The sequence below is a fragment of the Crocodylus porosus genome, unplaced genomic scaffold (assembly GCF_001723895.1).
Source record: "Crocodylus porosus isolate Cpor-Errol unplaced genomic scaffold, CroPor_comp1, whole genome shotgun sequence".
Classification (NCBI taxonomy): Eukaryota; Metazoa; Chordata; order Crocodylia; family Crocodylidae; genus Crocodylus; species Crocodylus porosus.
The window spans coordinates 374,788-394,826 of NW_017728923.1; the positions used below are offsets into that span (position 1 = coordinate 374,788).

Sequence of the window (20,039 nt, forward strand, 5' to 3'; positions counted from 1 at the left end):
GCTCTCAGCCTTGTGTCTGCTAAAGGCATCAGTCACTGTTAGGAAGCTGCTGGGAATTATGTTTGTGTCCATGATCGGCTAAACCTGTCATCTGAGATACCTCCCCACTTGACTGTTTGATGTATAGAGAGCCTGGATTGCTGCTTCCAGGGTGGCTGCAATCTGAGTAAAGAGTGAATGGAAGGGAAACCCCAGAGGAAGAGCTGGTGAGGCGCACTGAGCAGAGTACAAGATAGAGATGAGGACAGAAGCAGAAGGTTTTTTTTGAAGGCCCGAATTGGGTAACCTGGACTATATTGGGACCCAGAACAATTGGAGTTGTAAAGTCTAAAAGCCCCTATACACATGCAGCAGGGCTGCTCCGACGCACTGTAATTACAGTGCGTCAGAGCAGACTCCGTTAATTGAGTCTGCTGGAGCATGCTAATTGCTGTATCAGTGTCCCCCTTTTCAGCGTGGGGATGCTGATGCATGTGGTGGTTCAGGTGCTTTAATTACAGTGGCTTTTCGAGCTGCTCTAATTAAAACACCACCACCTCTCCCCCCTCAGCCTCCAAGAGCATGTCTATAAATGCCCTATGTGCTGAAAAAGTGTGTCCCCCACCTTGGATACAAGTTCATATATAATATAGTATGTTTCAACTCACTCGGCTTCCCTCCTGTTACCCAGATTACAGGTAACCTTGTGGGTAGGCTACTGATAAGAGGCAGAAACAGGCCTACAGTCCAACATTTTATTTGCTTGTACCTTAAAACATGAAGACAAACACTTATCCCAAAGTCTGTCTGGCTACCCATGACAGCACATCACAGTTCTCACCTATATTGGCTGGGGAGACTCCAGAGGTGGGAGGAGGGTAGCACATGGATTGGCTGCAGGTCTTCTTGCATTTGCTGAGTTCTTCAAATTTCTCCTCAGCCTGTGCTCAATATTTTATAGATGGCTGCTTCTAATATTCTAATAAATGATCTCTGATTTGGTTTTATTTAAATGTCTTTGTTTTACCGAAACTTGGAACTGGACTAAACCAGGTCACTTGTGGACTTAGAAGGTGTCCGTTAGGATTTATCTTTGGGAAAGAAAGCAAAATGGTTTCTTATCTCCTTTCTTTCCCTTTGTGGAATGTTGTTAGACACTTGTCTGTTTCTTCTTAGTTTATGGTCTTCTCTGAGGCTGGGGATTTTTTTGTTTTTAACGAATTATTTAAGCATCTTAACAATAATATAGCTATTATAACCCAATGTATTAGATGTTATTTGCTACATCAGTCACCACTATTACTATTTTAAGATAAAGCTATGATATAGTGTATATGGATTATTTAATGTATGGTCTTCCCTCCTCCTCTTTCAGGCGTTTTGCTTTGTTTAATTGTCTGATGGCTTCTGTTACTTGCTGACCAAGTCACATCTACAAAGGTTCACACTATGGTCACTCAGAAACAGGCTTGGGGGCCTTCTGCTTAGCAACACTTCTGTATCTTGGCCTAGGCCCCTTGGAAATGTCCAAGGCTAGCAGCAGTCCTCTGTGATCAGACGGGATTGAGGTGCTGGGGGCTGTGTGTAGTGGTGGGGCCTGGGCTGCCTCCAAGAGGTGGTGCACAGAAGGCCTTCTTTCCCTGCATTGTTGCACTTGGCTCCTTTCCCAGGGGCAGGTTTGCTCTTTGTGTACTTGCCAATAAGTACCCTTCCCTGTGGCCCAGCAGTAAACTTTGACCCAGGCTTGGAGCATGGGATTTTCACCTTTGTGTGTGCAAAGCACAGAAATAAACCCTGTGAAAGATCACAATGCATCTGTTTGCTGCTCTGCCTGTCCTTTTGCAGCCACTGGGGAATGGAGCAGCCAGGCATAGTGAGCACCTCTCCTGTCCTGCAAAACCGTCAGGCCACAAGCTCCATCACTGCCACAGCCTTTCTGCATGGTGCTATGCTTCCTTTGTGCTAATCCACACTAGCAGCAGCAGGCAATGCATGTAGTTACAGTCCGTGTAGCCTGCAGATGGCCATTAGATGAGGTGGATAAATGCTGGTTTATTTGTGGGTGAGGAAAGCCAAAACCTGGAGAGAGAAACCTGAATGTGTTGATCTATTAGCAGTCTCACTAGTGACTCCAAATCAGCACCTTTAAACCTAGCAGCCTTCCCTAATGTTCTACTCTGCTGGTGACCACCTTTCTCAGCCCACACATATGTCCTGTCTCCTATTTAATGGCTTGTCAGATGACCGTCTGGCTGTTACTAATTGTCCATCTTCCTCTTCTGAAGATCCTTTTAATGCAGGGGATGGAAACTGTCTTTGGTTTGTGCTAGTGCCTGGAGTCTAGGACCGAATGCCAAACCCTCTCCCAGCAGCAGGTTATTAGGGAAATGTTTCCCTCGTGTGCAGCCAAGGGCACTTTATTCCATTCTAATGCTCAGAAGAGAGGTGCTGTGCAAGGAGAAGTCACCCTATTTTCTGCTGTGACCAGGCAGCCTACACTTTGCTTCCACTGCTGTTGCTGACACTGGCAAGAGTTTGTGTCTGTCACATGAAATCTCTTCCACCCTGTAAGTGGCTTGGTCCTTTCCATGAAGAGGGCAGCTCCGCTTGTTCTCAGCTTCTGGGCAAGGAAGTAACAGTATCCTAACTACCCAGCTGGACCCCTGCCTCTCTGCTCTTAAGGAGCTGCTTGGTTGAATCCCAGCAGCCAGGCTGTATTTGTGCAGAAACTGGCAATTCTGGAATCTCTCTGGGCACCAATCAGTGGAACTCTTATTGCTTGATTCCTGACCTTGGACAGGGCTCTGGGCTGGCAGAAGGCAGGCACTGCCCTGAAGAAGATTGCAGCGATGGTTTTCTAGCTGACACCAGAAGCATGTGGCAGCAACAAGACAGTGGCACCATTAACTGGTCCTGGAATGATCATGGAAAGGAGGAATCCTAAAAAAGGGGGCAGGAAGGGAACTTAAGAGAGCATCTAGTCCAGTCCTCTGCCTCAGGCAGGAGCATCCCTGTCTAAGCATCCTCTCCAAAAGGGAAGGGAAGGGGAGTGAATGCTTGTTAGATGTGTATGTCAAGACCATTTCAGGCTGAGCATTTAGTCCATCATCATCCTGTGAGGACAGACGGCCAGCCATGTGAATAGCATCCTCTGGTCACATAAGAATCTATGCTTACCCAGTGTATCCAAAGGATTTAACAGATCTTCCTAGCCAGCTGATCTCCACACTGAGCATGTGTTTTATTATAATCACAAGCGTTTCTTCTTGAATTTGGCTCTGAAAACAAAGTATTTATATACAGTACAGATTGTTGGCTTGAGATGTTGCAGTTCGGTTCTTTCAGAAGTGTTAGTAGATACATGGAGGGCTGGGTGGGAGAAGGCAGTCAGGAAGGCAGAGAGAATTTGTCAGCAGGAAGGATGTCCCCATACTCGCACTGCTCCTGGAGCTTGACTCTAGTTAGCCTGCAAAGCTCTGGTCATAACGCATTAATTAGCAGCAATCGGCAGAGTCTTGGAGAGGGAAGGCTGCTGAAACTGGCAAACCTTCCAAGCAAAGGGGCTCTTAAATTATCACCAGCAGTTTGGAGCATGCCTTCTATTGCAGCAGGGGGAGAGGGCCTAGGATTCAGCTTCCACTGCAGTGGCAGAAGGGGCCCTTTTGTATCCTGTAGGTCATACTCTGTACTGGCCCAAGTGAGTGCTAAAGGGAACTGTGAAAAGCTGGATAGAAAGGGAAAAGGGTACTGCATATTGGATGTGCTGGGCAGCTGTTGTACAAAGATTATGCCCTCAAGGGTGCTCAGGAAAAGGGGAAAGGATCTAACATAAAATGAAAAAAGGGAAAGCCTTGTTCAGAAGGAAGAGAAGCATGTTCTTTGAAATCCCACATGGTCCCTAGAAGCTGATTTAAAGGGCTGTCTGCTAATATGGCTGATGCTGGGATGTGTGCACACTGCCTTTTCTATGGGCACAGGGGCTGAGATTCAGTCTCCAACAGTCGCCAAATAAGGTTTGCTTTCGAGGAAGGGGTAAAACCCCTGCAATGTGCCCTACTCGATCAGTAAGGTGGGGGAGGCAGATCCTCTTTCCCCAGCTTGACCAGCTCATGTCCTGCACCAAACACCTCTCATACAACTGGGCTAGGGACAGACATTCAAAAAGCCTGAGCCTGAATGGATTCAACTGTTGCAGGTTAGTCTAACCTGGCCATGCTAAATCAGTCTGTAACCCAGGCAAACATCCCAGAAATGCAGGGACACACCTGCAGTGGCTCAGGCTAGAAGCCGGGGGCACTAGAGCAGCCCTCCCTTTGTTTTCACAGGGCAGAGCTGAGGGGGCCCCAGCAGGATTTCCATCCCTGCCCCACCAGCTATCCTGCAGGGACTGTTTATCACCCTTAACTCAGTGTTTATCAACTCATTAAGAAAATAAAGCTTCTCTCCATTAATTAATGGAGCTCTTCTTTAACAGCTCTTCCAAGGAAGGACGTTAAGCTACCTGTTGATTAGCTCCAAAAAGCCCGTCTGCCTCCGTTCTCTCCCATAGCAGGGACCTTATCCAGTGTGTGGTCTGCTAGCTAATGCTGAGGTGTTTGTGTAAGGCAGAGGTGATGGGGGAATAATCCCTGCTTAGCAGGGAGAAGCCAGGCAGATGCTCTGTGCTTGCAAGTTTCTGTCAGAGCTGCAGCCAGAGAGCAGAGGGAAGAGGCCAGCCCAGCTCAGAGAGCATGCTGGAATTCTGGGGGTGTCCAGTTTATCTTAAACCACCAAGGGGTCCAGGACAGACATTGCATAAACATTTTGAGCCAAATCAGTTTAGTCTGATACTACATTCAACCAGGTTTATCTCAAACTGGTTTATGTGCACTAAACATCTGTTCTGTTACAGATTTAAACCAGTTTCTGATCACTTAAACCAGTTTATGTGTAATGTCTGTCCCTAGCCCCAGTGGATGTCAAGTATATTCAGTGCTTGATCTTCACCATTATAGAGAGAGAAGGAAAACCATGTGCTGCAGTGGAGCTGTGTGTGGCCAAGACCCCAGCCAACTCCAGCAGGTCTGGCACTCACAATTAGTGCAAAGTCCAATCTGCAAGGGATTTCTTTGTAGCAAGAAGAAGCCAGCCAAGAAGAGAATCCATTTGGTTCACAATCCATGTGTCCCAGAGCTTGGGGGAGAGGGGAGGGCTATGGCTCCATGCCCAAGTTATCAATGCCCACTTTGCTCCGGAGAATCTAATTGTTTGGGGGGAAAAACACAAGAGGGAAAGTTTGCATTAATGTTCATGGAACTGTAACTGAATGGCTTTCACATTGAATAAACTCCCATGCAATGGCATGGACCACGGGCACTGGTTTCATTTCCAGGCCATTGTCCATGCTATAATCCAAATAGAGTATTGCTTGTTTAATTCAAGAAGATAGGATCATGTCAGTCACTTAGGCACAAGGCTGCCTTCCCCACCTGTCCACCTGTGCTGTGAAAAGCTTGGGTCTTTGAAAGAAATTTCTTTTAGCACCTGGCAGGCAAAGATGCTGAAACCTACAAGCTACGGAGACATTTGTAGCCTGTGAGCTGCTTTACACCCAAAACCTGCTGTGGAGTGCATGCATGTTCTAGAGAGGACAGAACTAGCACACACAGTGCAGGCTCCAAGGCTACAACATGGTGCAGCCCTCTGCCTCCAACCTCAGCTGGGTCTTGGCCATAATGGATAAGACTTCCTTAGACTCAGCAGATTCTGCAGTGTGAATGGCTGCCTAAGTGCAGGGTGTTTTAGTCCCACACCCCAGCAGCAGGTTTTCCTCTTGTTCAGTGTCTGTGGACTAACATTTGTTCAACCACAACACTGTGGCTCAAGTCTGCAGCACCTGCAATCTCCAGTGATCTCCCTGTCACTGAGTAGCCAGCCAGGGGCTGCTTAGTTTATGATATGGGACACATTCATCCCAGCATGGCTGTAGGTGGCTGCTTAAGTGTGTGAGATGGGGTAACACCATGAGAGCAGAGGAGGTTGTGAAGAGTCATGCTCTCTGCCATGGCATGGCAGGCTGCATGTCACTTGCATCACGACTGAGGCTGAGATGGAGAGGGACGCTGCATTACCTTCTTGTGTCTGGGGGAGTCACAGTCACAGCAGCAGCAGCAACAACGAATAAGAGCCAGGAGCACCAGCAGGAGCACCGTACCTGCAGCAGAATGAAGTAATTGTGTCAGCTGATAATCTGTCTGCTCGCTGGCCCCTCACTGGGTCAGGCACTGGCAGAAACTGCACTACCATAAGTTCAGCTTGATGTGCACCTCGCAAGTTACCTTCAAGCCATGGCCCCTGGTGCAGCAGCAGAAATGTATGCTTGTTGTGGGGGCATGCTGAGAGGGGACAGTGGTTTGCCCACAACTCTGCTGTGAGCTGGGGAGGTGGAGAACGAAGAATCCCCAAGGTGGACAAAAAAGCAAGTGAGCAAGAAAATGTTCAGGAAGGGCTTGGAGGGGAAGGTTAATGGGGATGCACAGGAAGCTTGGGGCAGGAGAGAGGAAGCAACATTTTGGCTTTCGTAGCTGGAGAGGGGAGTTTCAGGAGCATGACTGGCTAAAGTCAGTGGAAACAAGCCAGGAGCTACAGAAGGACCCTGGGCCACCCCAGAGACTGCTCCAGAGTGGTGAGGATGTTGAGGCAGGAATTGCCTGCAGGGTGTGGGGGCTTTGTCTGGATCTGTGTGTTTCTGAAGTCTTGACTGGGTCATTTGTCTTTGCTGATGTGTGTGTACATGTGCTGTGCCAGGGTGGATGTATATGCATGCGCATGCATGTGCATGTGGGCGTACACGTGCTGTGTTGGCGGTTATCACAAGCCCTTGAAGGGTAAAACTGTAACTGTAGAGTGGCCCCCAGCCAAAGCCCAGGGAGGGGGTGTCTGAGCTAGGGGTAGTGTGAGGGACAGCACGATCTATCCTTGGGGGAGGCAGTTGGACGGCAGGTCCTAGCTCTGCTGAAGAGTTGCCTGACAGAGGACCTGCACCCTGGTGTGCACCTAGAGACCCCGAACCAGAGGTCAGTGCCTGGAGGCTGGTCAGTCCCCAGGGACTTCAAATGTATGGGACCCAATGACCTGTTGCTGTTGTTGTAGCATGGGGCTGAAGCACAGTCAAAGCCAATATGTGTTACTGGAGAGAGAAAGGTGATGAGGAGCACTTTAACTGAGATCATTAAACCAGACAGTCATTGTCTGCAGGGTTCATGGACCCATATCTCTGCTTCACTGACACTGGTCAAGGAAGTTAGTCCCGAGGGAACGGTGGGGGAACAGCCCTCAAGAAGAGGCAGCTCCAGCCCTGTCTCCAGGCCCTGCTTTGGCTAAATCTCAATGTGAATGCTCTTCTTGGCGAGTCCAGTTCATTCGGATTAATTTACAACACTTCTTGACTGACTTGAGTTAAACCTGAATAAATCAGAATTAAGTAGGCTAGAAGGATCCAAGCATATTTTCACACCTGCTTCAATAAGCTGCTTTAAAGGGGCACTGAAAAGTTTACACCAACGTAGCTTTTTATGTCAGCCAGTTCTGAGAGGTGAGACATGCATGTAGCCGCTTTCCATGCATGTCTTCCTCCTCAAAGAAATGGCCCCAGAGCAGTCATTTGGGCAGCCCTTGGCAAGGCAGCAGTTTGATGTGGCATTTGTCTCGTGTTAATTTGATTCCACGGCTGGGTTTCCCCGCACCTCAATCTACTTCACCTCTGTGGTGACCTGTTTCCCATTTCAAGCTTTCATTTGCTGCAACGCTTTGTTGTGTTTGCTCGGCTGCCTGGTGTTTAGAGTCATTTGACTGCTGCTTATCTGCAGAAAGCACATCCTATTTTCCTGGAGACTTTGATTCATTCTGTGCTCCAAGTTCCCCAGCTCAGTTAATAATGTTTTTCATGGCCTTCTGGTGACCCTCTGTTTACTATTAGACCATTTTTCCTAGCAGTATTGCTCTGAGAGAATTGGTGCGTGGGGACTTCATGCATTATTAACAGCACCATTGTTTCTATATGAGTCCTGTCCCATACCACAGCCTCATCCTCTGTACTTGAAGCTCTGCTAAAAACAGCTGTAAGGAGAATAATCATTCACACAGTTTCCCTGGGCAGAGGAATAAGATGTTTTCTTTCTCCATGAGAAACGTGCAGGAAGCCACCCCTCACCTTCTGTTACTGGGCAGTCACACCTCAGGAGTTGGCCTCTGCCTCCCAGGGCCTGTGCCCCTGCACAGCTGTGCGGGAGTGCAGCAGCTAGATGTATGAGTATCCACCAGCATGTTGAGAACAGCCAATTTAGCCCCACACTTACCAATGAAGATGAAGAAAATGGCAAAAGCAGCAATGTCCCAGTCAGACTGGAACGGGTTTTTGCTTGCCAGCTTGCTCAGAGCATCATTGATCTGGTTTTCCAATTCGTTTCCAAAGCTTTGGCCTTCAGACCCCATTTTGTTTGATCCTTTTCAGGGTTTTCCCAGATGTCCAATCTACAGAGAAAAGGGAGGGAGGCTTGGTGTTGGTACTTGGCTCCATTAGGCAGCCTGCCCTGACCATGAAGAGACTCCCACTCTGGGGCACCAGACAGCTACTCCTGCTGGGGTCGTTTCCCTGCGTCAGAAGCAGCACCCTTCTAAGGAACTGCCTCCAACTAGCGCTCTGCGTTGTGACCTGCATCTGCCATTGCAGCTTCAGGAGCTTCCACTCTAAAGAGGTGTCTGAGGAGGGTCTGAAATGGATTAATCAGCCCTCACAATAACATCATGGGGACACAAAGAGCTCATAAGCAACAGACTAGAGCAGGAATTCCCTGTTTCTACCTGTTTTCTTTGCAAAACCAAATGTCATTGGGAGGAGTTGCCATGTTGATTCATTGGAGAAGACTGGGCTCCACGGAGCCCGCAGCCCCCTCAGTCCACAGCAGCACACCCGCCAGCAGCGAAGTGCGGCACAAGCACAGGGGGAATGTACCGGCTGTGCTTTCTGTGGTGCTCAGTGTCACTCTGTGGGAAAACACGGCCATTATTTGAACTTCTCTGCCTCATTTCTCTTCCCCTCTCCATCCTCTTTCTCTCCCCTTTCCCTGTCCTTGTGCCACTTCCTTTTTTTTCTCTCTCTCTCCACATTTCCTCCTTTGCTGCAAAACCCAGTTCCCCCTCACTGGTTAAGTCTGCCAGCTGCTAAGATGATTATCCATGAACTAGGAGAGGTAGACATGATGTGCCCTCTTTAGACTTCAGAGTGAACATACGTTTGATGTGTGAAGGTGGCGCACTTTTCTGAGATGTAGTTTCAGGTTGTCTGCTGCCTGAGGAAGACTGCCGGGCACTGCTTATACTCATGTCTGGAAGGTTTGCTTTGCAATCATGAGGGCTGTTCCCTACAGGCCTGGTATACACACCAGAGAGGCTGTGGTGGGGGTGTTGGTATCACTGCCCTGGGCATTTCAGGTGGGAATGGGTGCTGAGAGGTGCCAAAAACATACCCAGAGCAAACTACCCCATGCCCTACATGCATGACTAATACTCCAGCTGTAAGCCCCTTCTGTCCTAGTCACTAACATCCACTTCCAGTTGTAACTGTAGCCTCCTATTGCTGTGGCAGAGCCCACGAGCTCCCCGCCAGAAGAGGCTGTACTGCAGCAGGTGGAGAAGTGACTAGAAGATATCACTGAGGCAGAGGGAGAGGCTGGACAGTCCCTCCCTGTACAGGACCAGGCTTCACTGCCTCAGCTCTCATTTGCAATTGCATTTCTAGCCCTTTTTTTCCTTAGTAGGCTCCTTGAAAATGTCACCAGCTGTGACGGCAGAAAGGAAACGGCAGCCAACTGCCTCCACAATGAGCTGCAGAGTGGAAAGGGAGAGGAGACTCTAGCTCTCCCCCCACATACACCCGTACTGGGAGAAGCTCACAGAACTGTTTCCCTGGCCTTTCTCCCATGCCCCAGCCTTGTCCTAGGCCAGGGAGAGATAAAGGTGTGCATGGCCGAAATGCTTAAAGCATAGAAGCAGGAAGGGATAGACTTCAGCTGCCCTGTACGTCAGCATTTCGGCCCTCTTGGAGGCTGGGCCAAGGTACACTGTGGGAGGTACCGAGCAGCAGGTTGTTTGCAGTACTGCTATGACTCTAAGGGCCCCTCCACCCCCTTGGTCTGCAGCCAGCATCCCTAGGAGCGCCTAAAGCAGCAGTTCCCAAACTGACCGATTGCACACCACCACTTTAATACGATACAACCTTAAGTACCACCAGCAAATTTTTCAGTTCAGCCTTAAGTACTACCAGCAAACTTTTGTCATAATAAAGTATTTATAATAAATCTATTAACATGTACCACTGACAGTTGTCTGTGTACCACTGGTGATACACGTATCACAGATTGGGAATTGCTGGCCTAAAGGATGAATCGTGGAGCTCTCTTTATTGATGACTGCCCCAACACCCCATGAGTAGCACAGAAGCTGGGCCCAAGCTGAGTCCTGCAGCCTCCCTCTCTCCCAGTTGCATTTCCTGCTCAGTTCCAGCCTGGCATCTGCAGACCCAGGAGATGAGGGAGCCCAAAGCCCTGCTCCACCCTGTCTTCTGTTCAAGGGAGACCCACTTATACAGGACTGCCCCCTCACAAGCCCTGGCCACCTCCACAAGAGGGGACCTACTTCCCACCTGGCTCCCTCCCTGGTCCTCCTCAGCTTCCCGGCCCCTTGGGACAACCCCAGCCCTGCGGCTTCCCGTGCCTGTCTCCCCTACAGACCTGCAGCCCACAGCCGCACACAGACCAGTGCTGCCTGTGAAACCAGAGACAGGGAATCTGGCTCCTAGGCAGTGCAGAGCTTGGAGTATGAAGAAGTAACTTCAGCTCCTGGGTTTGCTTGTGAGGCAGACACAGCCAGCACCCAGCTTATGGCTGGCACAGATGCAAAGGGGAAAGGGACACCTGGGGACAGGGCAGCTTCTGTGAGAGAATATTACCTCAGGGATTTGTTGAGTGTGCTTCTCCGGCCGGCCCCTCTCCGTGCAACGATCTCTGTTCCCTGGGCTCCACTTCCTGGTTCCCTATCGTGCCAGTTGCACAGGGACGTTGGTGCGCACCTACCTGAGTTCCAGGAGAGAGACACGCCCCTGCCTCCTCCCCCAGCCCGTTCAAGAAGGAAGTCGTTGTAGGGAAGAGGCAGGCTGCTCTGCTTAGTCCTTGCAAGGCTTATTGGCAGGGTTGTGTTGGTGATCTTTGGCCTTATGACTGGGTGTTCCCCGGCTTTCTAGGCATTGGATGCGCCAGTGCACATATGACCTACTGGTTTTCCATGTCATTGCCACCATACTCACATACACCCTCCACTGAGGGCTTAGATTGGAGAGATGTAACCCGCTGTCCTGATGTTCTTCTTTATGACTGGGCAGGTTCTCAGAGCCTGTCTCCAGCAGATGGCCCCATCACACCGCACTTACCAACTCTGCAACAATTGCTGCAGTTTAGCCCTCTCTGTGAGGTGCCAGCCAATGTTGCCCCTTGTCTCTCTCCTCTGTTTAGAGACATTAATCCTCCCCCTCCCACAGTTCCTGTCCTTCCTTCCTTGCAGGAACATCCTGGTGTACTTGTACTTCTCACAGTGTTTGGCTTCTCTCTTGGGTACTGAGCCAATGCATCACAGGACAGTGCAGGACAGTGGGTCACACACATCCTGCACATAAATCACACAGAGCTGCTTCAGCTAAGCAGATACCGGGTCAAACAGAAAGGCAGTATGTTCCAGAGGATAAAACCCCTCCCCTGCCTGGGACTCAGGAAACTGTTCCTGGCTCTGCATCTAAGTGAGCGAGCAGAGAGTTACTTCCTACCTCTGTTTCCTCTCACATCCTTTGTCTGTTGTGATTGTAAGCTCTTTGGAGCAGGACATTTGGGTTATTATGGGTAATGCTGGGGCTGCTCAGTGTTTCTGCCATATAAAAGCTACTAATAAAGTCTGTATGGAGCAATGGAGACCTTTGGTATGTCTACACTGGCTTGACACTACTGCTGAAACTGCCACCAAAAGATAAGCCTCGCTCTGCTCCACACTCCCATGCCCAGACCTGAGGTGGGAGGATGATCTGGAAGGACCTCACCACAGCTGCTTTCAAGATTTCTGTACCTGGCCTACAGGAGAGGTGAAAGGGTTGCCCTCAGAGCATCTTTGCTGGGTTCTGTCTTGGTTCTGGGTTTCTAATGAGTGGGCAGAGATTATTTTTGGCAGCAGTTTCAAAAGCAAGCAGAGCCAGGGTACACGTCCCTGGTGTCCCTTAGTGCTTCTGTGAGACAAAGTGAATGGACAATGCAGACCTAGTCACTGCACACTGCAGTTTTACCTAGCTCCGTGGCCAGTTACTGTCTTGGCTGGTGACAAGCATGGTTTCTTGCTTGCTTGGAGCAACAAGACAAATAAAAATGTTTAATTCCCATCAGAGGTCTAATCTGGGTAACCATTGTCTTCCCACTACCAATGTAACACAGTGTTTATCAAGGAGGTCAGGACCCTTTTGTGAGATCCATTCCTCAGGACTCACTGTGCTGTAGGGGTTGTCAACCGGGGGTACGCATACCTTCGGGAGTACTTTGAAATGTCCCGGGGGTACGCAGGGGTGGGCGGGAATGGAGCGCTTCCACCCCACACCGCTACCTCGCAGAAGCAGGGCTGGTGGGGCGAGAGCAGGGCCACACAAATGCTGCACTGCCACTGCTCGCCGCCCCCCGCTTGGCGTCCCACTGCTTGCCACCTTCCCCCCGCCTTCTGGTGGCCAGGGGTACACTGCTCCGCATCCAGCTGCCTGGGGGTACAATGATCGAAAAAGGCTGAAAACCCCTGCTGTAGGGCACTACACATGCTGGAAATGCTGCTTGTTATCCTGCAAAACCCTGGGTAGGATTCTGGTGAGAGCCACCACCAAGCTGGATTGTTCTGTTGTGTGGTTCACCTCGGCACAGGAAGATGTTCTTGCTGCCACAGCTATGTCTTTCCAGGGCAAGCCACTGGTACTCACCAAGTTCAAAATACCCTGCCACTCCACAGGTTTCTGTGTCCGGTTACATTTATTGCAAGGAACATGAAAACTAGAGAACATCCACAGTCAGCTAACAGATCAGGATTAAATGTATATGGAGAATAACCAAGCAGAGAGGGATGGCTTTCCAGTCTAGCTTCTTGGACCTGATGGATTCCAGGCACAAAGCATAGGAAGCAGAAGGAGCTCCTCAATATGCAGATAAAAAACCCTTCTACTTGAAACAAGCAGGGTGTGGCTGGGTCTTCTGAGTCCCTCTTGGGTATTTGGACCCTTTTTCCTATTAGCCTTTGTTCCTCATCCCACAGGTAAAATATCACATACAGTAGTAAAAGGATATTCTATTTCTTAACTCTGCAGCTCCCAAAGAAGCTGAGAGTGGTGATGGTTAAATGCAAGAGGGATTCTTCAGAGTCTGGGGCAGGCCGCTCTTTCTCTAGTCCCCTATGTCTCTCCCATGTCCCCAGCTTCCTCCCTAACTCATGCTGTATCCCTGGAAAATAGTGAAATCACCCTACTCTGCTGTTAGGCAATTAGGATTTGCCTTGTTTTGCAGACTCCGAGAGTTGTAATCTCTTGCCAAGAGTTTTAACCCATTCCTTATGGTCACAGAGAGCCAGATCAAGTCATCTGAATTCTAGTGTCAGCATTCTAGTGTTGGAGCCAGATCCAGTCTACTAAAGTCTAGTCCCCTGCTCTAATGATTAAGCCATGCTGCCTACCTGAAAAGCCACCTAAACTATGTCCTCATTTGAATGATTGACAATACTAAAAACTCATTCCTAAGTGTTTAGCAGGAAACATCATTTGGAGCTTTGGTGGCTTGTGCAAAATTATAATGGCTTGTGATGTTTCTCTCAGCCAGGGAAATGGGCAGCAACCTCCTGCTTAATTTGCCTGGGAGACGTCAGCCTGGGATCCATCCAGGGCTCAGTCCCAGCTTTGAAGTCTGAAAGTCTATCTGACAAGGGTGTTTATACCCTCATGGGATCTGGTCTCACTGAAATCCTCACACTTCAGTGTTGTGGGAGAAATGTCAGCAATACCACAGCAAGGAAGTTTGTTGTCTGGGACAAGCCCACAGCAGCAGCCCACTCTCACCCCATGCACAGATGCAGGAGGCACATGCCCTACCATGCTTGCTTGGGAGTGCACGCAGGGGTGGGAAATGCCTTCCCCCCATCCCAGCATCCCCCCAAACGAGCCGCTCACATCCTGCACTCCACGCCAGCCCGTTGGCACCCCTTCACTTCAGTGTCCAGGCACTCGCCCCTGCTTGCTACAGTACTGAATGTCAGGGTCCAAGGAGATTTTTTATACCAGGCCCATGGCAACCCGCTTCCCTGCAGAGAGAGAAGTGATGGGTGAAATGAGTGAGGGAGAGGGGCTCTAAGGCCAGGTTGCTTTCCTTATTGTGCCTATATTGAGGGTGAGTGATTCATTTCTTGCCTTGTCTCAGAACCCAAAGCAGCAGGCACCAGAGAGATGCACTGGGAAGCAATGAGAGAACTGCAATTAGCAGTATCAGAAGAGGAAATAAGTCACTCTGGTGCCTGCCTGGGAGGTGGGAAGGGGGGGAGGTGGAGAGTGCCATGAGCAGAGTCTGAGCTGTATCTTTGTGAGGAAGCAATTCAAGCCCCTGCAGATTTGGACTCTGATTCCTTTCATGTCAGGTAGCCAGTAAACAAGCATGAGAAGGACAGGATGGGAGCCCACAAATGAGCTGCTACAAAATGACCCCCACAAGCAACTAAATCTTTAGAAACAGGGGTCTCAGCTTTTTTTACAGCACAAGTGATCTACACCTACCAAACCCTTCCTCAGATCAAATGAAAGCAGCCATGCTATTAAACAGCACCAGGGCTGCACAGACCATTTGCAACAGCAACACAAAGTCATTATCTTAGCAGCACTGAATTATTGTCCCCCCACTGAACTGTATGTCAGTAACTCTCAAACTTCAACCTCTCCCATTATAGGCCAGTAAACCCAACTAGAGATTTTGTGTGTTGACAGGAGTTGGGTCAGCACGACACTCCAGATCTACCTCAAGCTGATGTTGCTGTGGAGACAAGTGCTAAGAACAACAGGCCAGATCATCAGCTGGTGTAAGTTGGAGACGCTCCATTGAAGCCAGTGCAGCTGTACCAACTGAAGATCTAGCCCAAAGAACTAGGATGGGGGCCTGGTCAGAGAGAAATGCAGGTCTTTGCATTTGCATGCTGAATACAGAAGAGTCTGGAAAGATGCTAGCAGGCTTGAAAGGCATATCTGCCCTGAGAGATGGCATTGTAGCAATAGCACCATCCCACTCTGCTCCCTTCGTTAGTGTGTCACAAAGGCTAGGGACAGATATTCAAAAAGCCTGAGCCTAAATTGATTCAATCTTTGCAGGTTAATCTAACCTTGCTAGGTTAAACTGGTTCGTAACAGATCAGTCATTCCCTCTCGCCTGAAGAAATGCCGGCATATGCCTGCAGTGGCTCAAGCTAGAAGCCGGGGGTGCTAGTGCAGCCCTCTCCTCCCTTCCACAATACTAAGCTGCATGGCCATGCCCAGGCCCCGGCAAGACACTCTAATTAGGGAGTCCTCCTCCCCGGCCCCACCCCTCACTGTTGATGTCGGGGGCACTTGGGTGCCCGGTGCCTAGAAGGAAATAAAGAGAGCTGCCAATCATCAGGGCAGCCCACGTGCCGGTTGCTGGGGCAACCAGGCAGGTCATGTGGCCAGAAGGGGGCAGGGCCTGGCCTTTATAAACAGCCCAGGCCTGCCTAGCCAGTAGTTCCCTCCTGGCAGGCGCAGGCGCAGGCGCAGGCGCAGGCGCAGGCGCAGGCGCAGGCGCAGGCGCAGGCTGAGTTGATGGCTGCAGCCTGACCGGCTGCAATGATGACATGGGGTAGAGAGAACCCGCAGGCGCAGGCGCAGGCTGAGTTGATGGCTGCAGCCTGACCGGCTGCAATGATGACATGGGGTAGAGAGAACCCTAGGTGAAATATGGCTGAGAGCCAGTGTAGCACGGAGTTTATGCTATGAGCCAGGAGGCTCCTTGTTGTTATGTTACAGCCGTTTGGCTCGGGGTTTAGTTATTGTTAGACTGGAGGACTGGGTGAGGCTGTAGGGGTGTGAGGAGGCCTCATGGGGGCTCCCCAGTAGTTTGGGGATTCCCGGTGCCTAGCAAGGGCACAGAGAGCGGTGCCAGGGCAGCATAGTGTTGGGTGCCACAGTGGGCACGGAGGGTGAGCACCGGAGAGGCGCTTGGCATGTAGGGGCAAAGGCCCCAGCCCGAGGGGGCGCGGCAGCATGGGGCGGGGCGGGTTGTGACAAGCCCAGGAGTGCCAGGTGTGTAGCAAGCCCAGGGGTGCCAGAGAGGGGCACCAGGGCGTGATGAGCCCAGGGGCACTGGAGGGCAAGGGACCTAATAATGTCCAGGGACAACTGCGAGGCTTGGGGAGTGCTGAAAGGGAGGTAGGAGGCACGCGTTGCCCATAAGGCTGGGGGTGTTGGAGAACCCTGCTGGGAATGGAGGTAACACCAGCGCGGTGTCTCAGGTGAGAGTAGGGAGCCTCCCATACTGAATTTCATACCAGCAAAGACATGGCGGGCAAATTGAGGGTGCTGGATCACCTTAATTGACATGGCAGGGGGCGCTAGCAAGCTCACGGCCACTCACAGGCCCTGCTCCATGGCAGTTGACAGCAGAACATTGAGTTACACAGCAGGGAGTTGCACAGGGAATTGTGAGCATTTGTTAGCCCATCAAACAAAAGAAAAGCCTCTCTCATTAGTTTAAGCTCTTCTTAAACAACTTTTGCCAAGGAAGGAACAGGGGAGATACTATGAGCTACTTGTTGATTAGCTCCAAAAAGCCCTAAGCAGATGCTGTTCTGTTTGCCTTTGTCCTTTCTCCCACAGCACGGACCATAGCCAGCTTGTGGGCTGCTAGCTAACGCTGAGAGGTGTCAATTTAAGGTAGAGGGGAGGGTGGAAACCATGCTTGAGTGGGGGGGTGAGCAGGAGGAAGCCAGGTAGAAGCCTGCAGTCTCTGCAGGAGCTCCAGCCATGGAGCAGAGGGGCAGAGCTATCCCTGCTGGGCTGGAGCAGAGAGCAGAGCCCCACCTGAAGTCGCAAAGCAACTGGGATGCTGACAGACTCTGATTTAACTTAAAACAAGAAGGGGTCTGGGACGGACACTGCATAAACTGGTTTGACCCAAATCAGTTAAGTCTGATACTACATTCAACCAGGTCTATCTCAAATCAGTTTCAGCCACTTTCAAACTGGTTTATGTGCTATGAACATCTGTTCTGTTACAAGTTTAAACCAGTTTCTGATCACTTAAACCAGTCTATGTGTAATATCTGTCCCTAGCCAATATATACTGCTGACTGCAGAGAGAAAATTACTGGTAAGCTATGGTTTCACTCTTGTTCAGCTGTAGAGGAGAAAGCTAGAGGACAGCCAGCTAGGATCTGTTCTGAATTGGAATTGATTCCTAATCTCCAGTTGGTTTCAGCTGGCAGCCCTCACTGATGGGGCTCCAGAGACCCTCTGAGCACTGGCTTGGCTACTGGGGCTGCTACCTGTAATAGAAGGAGCCCAGGCAGGACCAAGCTGGGCTTGTGATTGAGAGATCCTTTGATCTGTAAAAGGACTGCACTTGATGTGAGAGCTTTGGTAGGCAGCTTTCACAGGACCCCACAAAGTTGGCACAGATCTCTGGAGAATCGCACTGCAAAGGAACACTACTTTGTGCGCATTGCACAGTCAATAGTGAGCACATTTGTTTGAACTCCTGTCAGGAGCTGGGGTTGTGTCTCGCAGAACTGTCTGTATAAGATAAACATGTTTGCTTGGGTTAGAACTTGGATGAGAGACTGCCAGACAATGCTCAAGGGAAGAACATCACTTACTGAAACAGCAGCACCACTTGAAGTTGGGATTAAATAGTGACCTGGCCTAGTGACAGTGTGGCTGGTGGCACCATCACTCTGTGTAATCTAATGAGCTGAAGCAGCTAAGCCTCTCAATTAAAACCCCCAAGATGCTTCTTTGCAGAGGCAGTTTTGTCAATCCTTAATTGCAGGACAACTTCCAGCCTTGATCACTGCACCCTGCCTGCCTAAAGCTTCCTCAGTCAGACACAGCATATCCGAAGTGGGTATATTATGGAAGTATGTGTCTCGTTAGTGTGTTAAACCATGTAAACAAGGAATGCATGTATATTCTGGTCTGTAGCACATCACGGCTAGGGATAGACATTACACACAAACTGGTTTAAGTGATCAGAAACTGGTTTAAACCAGTAACAGAACATAAGTTTAGTGCACAAAAACCAGTTTGAGATAAACCTGGTTGAATGTAGTATCAGAATTAACTGATTGAGCTCAAACTGGTTTATGCAATGTCTGTCCCAAACCCCTTCCTGGTTAAAATTAAACCAGACTCCCCAAGCATTCCCGGCATGCTCTCTGGGCTGGGCTCTCTGCTCCAGCTGAGCAGGGCTGGCCCCGCCCCTCTGCTCCCCAGCTGGAGAAGGGACAGGAGTCTGGCCAGAGACTGCCCCAGGAAGAGAGCAGGGAAGAAGTTTAATTCTCCCATTCCCTCCCCTGTCCCACTAACACGGACTTGCGCTTCTCTGGCTGCAGAAGCTGTGGGTGCGTGGCCAGCCCTGGCAGTAGCCTGGACTGAACTGGTCAGGGAGGGGCTTAATCCCCCTCTCCCTGTCCCACTTGTAGGGACCTGAGCTGGGTCTGTAGGGCGCTCTCCTCTTGCTGCTGCAGTGGCGGGGCCAGGCATAGCCAAACACCAGCAGCCATGAGGCAGAGGGGGCAGGGATGGGGATTATTCCCCCCTCTATACCCATTACCCCGAGGGGACCGCAGCTGGGATCTGCCCACCCTGACTGCCACTGCCGCTCCCTGCTTGGGGCAAGGGGCAGAATAAGCCCCATCTTACCCCCTCCGCTGGATGCCCCCTCTCCTCTTGATGGGGGCAGCAGCCTTTGTCAGGATGTCTGGGGAGCACGAGTCTCTTCCAGGCGGGGGCCATGCTGCAGTGCAGGCAGAGCTACTGCAGACTATGTGTGGTAGCATCGGGGCTGAGAGGGCCAGAGCCTCCCAAGCCCTTCCCAGCACCACCGCCACTGTGCAGTCTGCAGCAGCTTTTCTTACCCCACAGTGCAGCCCCCTGCTGGGAAGGGGCTCGCGCTCTGGGAAACCGTGATAGGGACTGCTGCCCCTGTCATGGTCGCTCCCCGCTCACCACTCCAGCAGCTGGGCGACGGTGGGACCAGAGGCCGGCCAGCAGGGCCCTTTACTCCCCCCTCTGTCCCTGGGGGACCGCAGCAGGGTCTACCCACCCCAACCGTTGCTGCCACCACTCGCTCTGTGCCCGGGGCAAGTGGTGGAATAAGCCTCTGGTGGGGGCGGGGGGGGGTCAGGAGGGGGCTTATTCTGCCACTTTCTGTCTGTCCCTAGCCCACTTGTCTTAGGCTCTCCATCCTTGGAGAGTCCACTTGTACTTTCTGGGGTCCTGTGCACACAGATATGAGTGGAGTGGAGATGCCCCTTGAGGGCTGGCCTGTGTTTAGAAAGTGCTGCTGCAGAAACTGGTCTACCTTTTTTCCCTCTCTTGACAGTAGTTTCTGCTTCTACTGCTGTTCCTCAGTGGTTTTCATTAAAAAGGTGTAAAAACAAGTTTGAAATTCAGGACACGGTGCTTGGTTCTTATGTGCATATAAAGATTCTGTTCTTTTCTTTTCTTGTGCGTGTTACTGAAAAATATTGTTTTCCCGTGGGGATGCTGCTACATAAACTGGAAATATAATCTGGAGGGATAATTTTCATTATTGCACAGCAAGAAAAATTCACTGAGGACTGTTCCTAAAGCTCCATGTCCTCCAGAACAAAAATCTCCTTTACATTCATCAAACCTTCAACTGGATTTCATTTCTGTATGGGAAAAGTGCCTAATGCAGTGAAGGGACAAGGGGGGGCTGAGTTTCAAC

The 20,039-nt window shown here is 50.5% G+C and overlaps 1 protein-coding gene across 1 annotated transcript; it reads right to left on the reverse strand.

Annotated features, from left to right (window-relative positions):
* Positions 1–5,127: 5,127 nt before the first annotated feature.
* SMIM22 (small integral membrane protein 22) lies at positions 5,128–11,106 on the reverse strand. The gene is made up of 4 exons (XM_019539831.1): positions 10,967–11,106; positions 8,316–8,490; positions 6,090–6,172; positions 5,128–5,218 (listed from the first exon to the last, which is right to left on the reverse strand). The coding sequence occupies exons 2-4, from the start codon at positions 8,449–8,451 to the stop codon at positions 5,171–5,173; spliced, it is 267 nt and encodes an 88-aa protein (XP_019395376.1). The 5' UTR covers positions 8,452–8,490; positions 10,967–11,106; the 3' UTR covers positions 5,128–5,170.
* Between the last annotated feature and the right edge of the window lie 8,933 nt (positions 11,107–20,039).

Coding starts and splice junctions, on each gene's coding strand:
- SMIM22 (XM_019539831.1), bottom strand. CDS start 8,451: ATGGGGTCTGAAGGCCAAAGCTTTGGAAACGAATTGGAAAACCAGATC. Junction 6,173..8,315: donor CATTTTCTTCATCTTCATTG/GTAAGTGTGGGG, acceptor ATTCTGCTGCAG/GTACGGTGCTCCTGCTGGTG. Junction 5,219..6,089: donor ACTCCCCCAGACACAAGAAG/GTAATGCAGCGT, acceptor CCAAACAATTAG/ATTCTCCGGAGCAAAGTGGG.